This window comes from Antrostomus carolinensis, unplaced genomic scaffold (genome assembly GCF_000700745.2).
Source record: "Antrostomus carolinensis isolate BGI_N321 unplaced genomic scaffold, ASM70074v2 scaffold6947, whole genome shotgun sequence".
In the NCBI taxonomy this organism is placed as follows: Eukaryota; Metazoa; Chordata; class Aves; order Caprimulgiformes; family Caprimulgidae; genus Antrostomus; species Antrostomus carolinensis.
Genome location: NW_010325266.1, coordinates 15,322 through 22,025, shown reverse-complemented (window position 1 = coordinate 22,025; position 6,704 = coordinate 15,322). Strand labels below are relative to the sequence as shown.

Here is a 6,704-nt window from a genome sequence, read left to right as displayed (position 1 = left end):
TTCGCTGCGCCGGTTCAGCTGGTCCCCCAGCTGCCAGGTGATGGAGAGGCGGCTTTGGGGCCCGAAGCCCGAGCGCACGTTGCAGCCAAAGCGCAGGCTCTCCCCTTCCAAGACGTTGCTGGCGTTGTTGATAATCTCCAAGGAGATGCTGGTCTCTAAGGAGAGAAACGCATACACACAGGGGAGATGACACACACTCGTCACTTCTCGGGGCTGCAAGAAGGACGCTGCTGGCCAGAGAGGCTTTTTACCAGGTGCAGGAAACTGCCCACGCATTTGGGTCCAGGCATCTCATGCGTGACCACATCCAAAACCAGCTTGTGGGCAGCGAGCTGCTCCTGGTGACTTGCACACTCAAAGCAGGTGTAGGCCAAAGCTGGGAGAAATCTCTCTGCCTATGGCTCACGAGACATTGTCGCATCTTCTGGTCGCAGGTCCAGGATGGGATCTCAGCAAAACTTGAGGGAATGTGTGTTGCTACAACATGCACTGCACGCAACCGACTCTGCCAAAAAAAAAGCTTCCAGCTCCTCGAGCTTTTCAATTCACGTCATCCTGATCATCATCTTGCCACGTCCATTCCTACAACAACACCTTTTGGGAGAAGCTCTCCCAAACTCCCATCACTAGTGACACTAGAGGTAGCTATCAATGTTTGGTTATATCAAAAAACATCTGGTATCCTGAGCTTCCCAGGGATGTAAGGTTTTACAGCTGGTTTTTCAGAGATACTGAGTGCTGGTTACTCCTGCTGTCTTCCATTGGAGTTATAGACACTTAGCACCCTTCAAAAATCATCCCATTTGTTCCTAGAGCTGGTGATTTATCAAATGGCAAGAATGAAATCTGCCTGAAAGGTGGCTGTGCCTAGAAGCACTACATTTTAGGCGTTTGTCCAGTGCAAGATTTCTAGCTAGAGTAATTTTCAAAGCCAAACAAACGAGACCAAATATTGGTAGAAGAGAAAAGAAATAGAATTTATTTTGGAGAAATGAGGAGGGGAAAAAAAAAGCTAGAGGAAAAGGCTGCATTTCCCTTTTTTTTAAGAGATAGGAAACAAATATAGCACAAAATCCTGTTGCAGCTACCCTCTGCTTGGCCAAAACCCTCTGCCAGGGTAGCCTGGGCAACATGTGCATGGTTCATCATGCCACAGCTACCTGAGATTCAGAAAGCAAAACAAGGAGCCAGTGGACCCACTCCTCTCACCTCGTTATTTCTGTATTTATCACATTTGTCTGATAAACATAAAAGGCATTCAGGCAAGACTCCAGCAGGGTTGTTTGTTTTCACCAGGGTTGGCAGACACACGGTGACCACGACAAAGCTCCATGCTGAAGAGCAAACTGGGGCTCGAGGAGCACATGAACTCCTGTTTCTCCCAGTACAGCTGTCTTGCCACTTGAACAACAGCCACTGAATGTCCTGCAGGAACCTTAGGATAAACCAGGGCCAAGCAGGTCTCCTTGTTACGCCTGCTGGGTACTTTGAGCACCCAGCTTCCTGCAGAGCAAGGCGAGGAGAGAGGTGTGAGGAGCAAGTCAGAGGCTGTCACACCTACCTTCAGCTCAAGGACAAAACTGCCAGCTTGGGGTCATTACCAAGGTGGGGACATGTTTCCCCACCTACAAACCTGACACATCCCTTCTTCTCTATCATCCCCTTCTTATATAAAAAATAACAATCTTGCCAGTTGGCATTCAGGCCTCCACAGAATGCAAACTCTTACCCTCCCTTTTCCCCACCGCTGGAGCCTGGGCACATCATGGCCTCAGCAGCCAGCTGCCCAGCAGAGCAATACCCCCAGGAGGGGAAGAGCAGGTCTCTACTTACTGAGGGGCAGGACGCTGATGGGGATGTTCTTCGGCCGCTTGCTCTCCTTGTCGATGAAGTCCCCAGTCACAGTCTTTTCCCGCTCAGTCACCCGGCAGTTGTATTTGCCGCTGTCCTCAAGCCGGAGGCGATAGATCTTCAGCACAAAAACGTTGTCACTTTCTTTGGCTACCTTGAGCTGGCCCAGGGCCTCACGCTGGGCAAACTCGTTGTTGAGCACCGGCACGGCGTTGGGCCCCAGGCTGGCGATGAGGGAGCTGTTGAAGGCCCAGGAGATGGAGAAGTAACGGTCAGGGACGTTCTGTGCCTCCAGGATGCACCGAAACTCCACCGGCTCACCCACAATGTATGTCCGCTTCTCAGTCTCCAGTCGGACACTGAACTCCTTATCTGAGGAGAGAGAGATCAAATCAGGTCAGCATGGAGAAGAGAAGCCCACCAGGACAGCCAGCACACCTCATGTGAGGCATTCACAACTTGCCACTCTGCAAAGCCAACATTCCTCAGACATGTGCATCCTCAGGCAGAGGGGTTAGGGACTTGCTTGTGCTGTAAGAGCCCAGATGGACCATGTTGCAGGAGAAGCAGCTCGCTCTCAGCCTGCAAGAGCTGCAAGGCCTCCCCAGCCATAACCCTCTTCCCCAACTGTCGCTCCTGGGAGCAGCTCCGCTGCGACACCAGCACCCAGTGGCACTGTGGGATGCAAGCTGGAGCCTAGTCCTACTCACACCCTCCTCAGTCGGGGTCGAGAGGCAGAGCCTTTGGGGTATCAGAGAGGAAGAAAGGGCTCAGCTGGGTCTTTAGACCCTTAGCAGGAACCCATGCCATGGGCTGGGAGAAGGATTTTGACTCGCAAATGGACCTCGGGCAATACAGAAGTGCTGGTTGAAAGTTTCTGTTTTATTTTCTGCTGTGTTACTGTCATCTCCTTACTTACCAAAATTTTCATTGCCTGTGCTAGCACCAAATGCTTAAGATGTATATTTTAATTCCTGGGTAAGCCCCTCATTGCTGGTCACGTCAAAAGACTGGGGCTGTCACCCACACCCCTTGCTGTCCCCGTGTCCCTTGGTTGCTATTTGCTGCCATCTGCCCTGCCCGCAGGCAGCGCTCAGTCTCTCCTTTGCCCTCCTTCACCCTGCCAGCATCCTCCCCAGCCAGGCACACAGCAAAGGAGGGAGCCAAGCCTCAGCCTCCTAACAAGGCACAGCCCCATTTCCCACCTCCTCCCAGCACTCAGCCCAGCAAGAAAAGGCAGAGCAGACACTGACCGGTGGCTTGCACGTTGACGATGGCACCCTGGGAACGCTTGCGGGTCATGGCATACCAAGACTTGTCCGGGTCCTGGATCCACTCCGCTGCCTCACAGTAAAACTCTCCCTGATCCGATGGGTGGAGGTTGTAGATGGTGAGCTTTGAGGTGGTCTCCCCAACTTTGTCCAAGCGAACATCCCCCGTGGCTTGCCGCTGGGCATAGGCACTGCCGGCTCGCAGGACGAAGTCACGGCTGAGGGAGATGACCTCCACGGGGGGTTCGCTGCCTCGCTGCCGGTACCAGGAGATGGAGACGTGGCTGTGCTGGACCGTGGTCTTGGACACCTCACACTTCAGCTCCAGGGAATCACGCTCCACTTTGTTCAGCGTCTGCGGGACCGCTGTCACTCGCAGCGAGTCGGGGATCACTGCAGCAAAGGGGGACGGGGAAACAGTCAGAGAGTCAGCAACACCAAAATGCTGAGTCTAAAGCCCAGATGTGTTAAAGGAGAGATGGGGGAGAGGTTTCTTTTTATGGTTGTAATTAATCATTAAGTATCAGCAAAGCCCTGATGGCGTACATCTATCCCCCCCTAAAAGAGGAGCATCATCCCCAAAGCCCTTGGCTGGGAAAGATCGCAACCTGCAGCACGTAGAATCATAGAATCATTTGGTTGGAAAAGACCTTTGAGATCATCGAGTCCAACTGTACCTGTCCACGACTAAACCATATCTCTGAGCACCTCATCCACCTGTCTTTTAAACACCTCCAGGGATGGGGACACAATCACCTCCCTGGGTAGCCACTCCCATGCCTGAGAACCCTTTCAGTGAAGAAGTATTTCCTGATATCCAATCTGAACCTCCCCTGGTACAACGTGAGGCCATCTCCTCTTGTTCTATCGCTTGTTACCTGGGAGAAAAGACACCCACCTGCCTCACAACTCCTTTCAGGTAGTTGTAGACACTGATAAGGTCTCCCCACAGCCTCCTCTTCACACACTCCAGCATTGTGCTTAAACTCCTGCTCAATGGCCCCAGTGACCACACAGGGTTTTCCATCACACTGCACAGCAGCAAGGCTTAATAAACCTGCTTCCCATCGAGGCATTTGGGCACAGGTGGCCTCTCCTTCATTGTGTACCCCTCAGCATGCTTCGTGACCCCCCCACCTGCCCACATCCTTCAGCCACTCCTTAGCCCTGGCACAATCTTCAACCCTCCGTCACCAGTGAGGCCAAGCTAAACTTCCTTAGTTCCTTTCATCTTCCCTCATAAAAAAGTCAGGAGTTCCAATTCCCCTCTCCTTTGTTTATATCATTTCATGTTTTAATGACCCCCTCAGGCCAAATGAAGGGGGTTTCTGCATTTTGAGGGAAGTGGTTCCTCTGAGGGCAGCAATGCAATTGCACCGTGCCCAGCGCCTGCGCTCCCGGGACGCAGCCATGTCAAGGCACTTGGTAATAAAACTGCCGGCTACTCTTCCAGTTGATTAACTGGAGGAAAGAGAGTACAGCTGCTAAAACCAGGATGAAAAAGAAATTACAGCCCTTCAGCTGCAGGAAGTTGAGACAACGAAGTCTAGAAAGGCTTAGGAAAGTCTTATCTTCTGGTGGTAGAACCTCTTGCAGTTGTCTCACGAAACATCATGTGGAAAGAGGAATGCAAACCTTCTCCCCAGCTCTGCAGACAAGGCAGCGTTAGCGAGACTGTTAATGGTTTTGCTGTGTACTGGTGGAATATAATTAACATATCTCAGTTCAGTTTCATTGACAGGACTGGGAGGTTTGATGAAATTAGCTGAACTGCCAAAAGCTGCACCTCTTTAGTTCAGGCACGGCTACGGAAAGCAATGAGCTGCAGTGAAGACAACCACTGGGATTATTTATGGCAGAAAATTCAAAAGGAGAAGAGGGGAAAGAAAAAAGTCACAAGATGGAGTAAACAAGAGGGAAATCGTCCTGCATCCAGCCAGGATGGGAGCACTTGCTTCTACCCAGGGAATTTACTGCCCCTGGCAGGGAAAGTACAGGGTAAGGCCATTTACGTGGCAGGCTATTGCCCCTGTCCCTGCAGCCACATCTCCTCTTTCCTCCCCCCCCCTCATCTTCCTCACTAGGGCTCCCATTTCCTGCCCACCAGACCACAGCCAGGAGCCCACCTCTCTTCACCTTTCTCCCCAGCAAAGCAGCGCTGACAGTGGCAACTAACCCTGCTGGCTCACGCCTCCTGCTCAATGAGATTTAAATTTCTCACTTCAAACCTTTCTGAATAATTTCCACAGCTGCACAGCTCTGTTCTCTTTGCCCTCCAGCCATGGGCTCTTATAATTTTTCTTATGTTATTGAAATAAATTAAACCTCATCATCTTTTTTCCTGCTGAGCTGCTTCAAAGGCAGAACTCCTTGCTACACCAGCCTCCAGACGATATTTATGTGGTGAAAGCGGGTAACGGTGAAGAAAATGTGCCTGTCCTTCTTCCCCCAATTTGAGAGCCCTGGGTATCCAGAATATACCAATGAGTGATGCCCAGTGCAGTTGCTCACCACCCACCGACCGATGCCCAGCCTGTCCCAGCCAGCGATCCCGGAGCAGAGACTGTCCCCAAACCCAAACCCCAGCAGAGCAAAAGCCTGAGCGATCCCTGAGGGAATCCCCTTGATTTCAGGTCAGCCCTGGTTAATATACTGATATGATGTGATATGAGATGGAATATTTAATTGGCAGAGCCAAATGCCAATTTGGGGTTTTGCTAATTACTACATTTTCTCTGTGAACCAGCCAAACACAATGACCTTGGGCTCCAGCAGCAACTAATAACATCAGTATGTTATCAACATTCTTCTGATAACAAACCCCATCCTGAACCTAAACCACAGCTATTCTAGCTACTAAGAAGAAAATAAACTCTATCCAAGCAAAACCAGGACAGCTTGCCACACCATTTCCTGAGCAGGTCAGAGGCTGGCACAGGCACCATTCCACCAGCCAGAACCGTGACTGACCTGGTTGGAGGGTTTGCATCTTTTACACCAGGTGAGCAAAAGCCATTGCAAAATGTATTCCTGGAGAAAAATCAGGAGGCAGCAGTGTGCTGTTGAAGGCTGTAATTTACCTGTGGTAACGCCTGACATGCTGTGCTGCATTCCTCCTGCTCTTCTGGTTAAAAAAAGCCAACCAGATCTTCCTGGTTAGAGGAACCCATCAGAACTTTTGGGTGGCACGCGGCCTTGAGACTATCATCTTGAATCAGCGTGGCATGGGGATACATTCCGTCACAAGCAGGAGGAGTAGAGACCTGCTCACTAAATGAAAGCCCAGTTTCCAAAAGATGAGACGACAGGAGGGGTAGAGCAGAGCCCCGAGCACTTCACATCACCGCTCCCATGCTTGGCCAGTGATGCACAAACAACTTTTTTAGTTACACTGCAAGATGCACCTTGGGTACCAGGTTTGGGGAGAGGGGGAAATGGGTAGGAGAGAGGGGAAAACGTCGTTCTCGAGAGACAGCTGAATGTGGCAGCAGGTCACACAGCTCATTTCAGAAGCCCAAAGAGCATTTCGTTCTGAGTGCTGTGGAGCACCGGGGACTCCCGCAGCGGGGCTGCAGGTCTGCT

At 51.3% G+C, this 6,704-nt stretch overlaps 1 protein-coding gene across 1 annotated transcript in view; it reads right to left on the bottom strand.

Annotated features, from left to right (window-relative positions):
* The window catches only part of LOC104527425 (immunoglobulin superfamily member 3), a gene marked incomplete at both ends in the record, with an annotated part of 7,675 nt that extends 4,160 nt beyond the window's left edge, over positions 1–3,515 (bottom strand). The window contains 3 exons of the mRNA XM_029085747.1: positions 1–155; positions 1,834–2,223; positions 3,105–3,515. The exon at positions 1–155 is cut by the window's left edge and continues 238 nt beyond it. Of these exons, the coding sequence (XP_028941580.1) occupies positions 1–155; positions 1,834–2,223; positions 3,105–3,515 (956 nt within the window). The remainder of the gene's footprint in view (positions 156–1,833; positions 2,224–3,104) is intronic.
* Between the last annotated feature and the right edge of the window lie 3,189 nt (positions 3,516–6,704).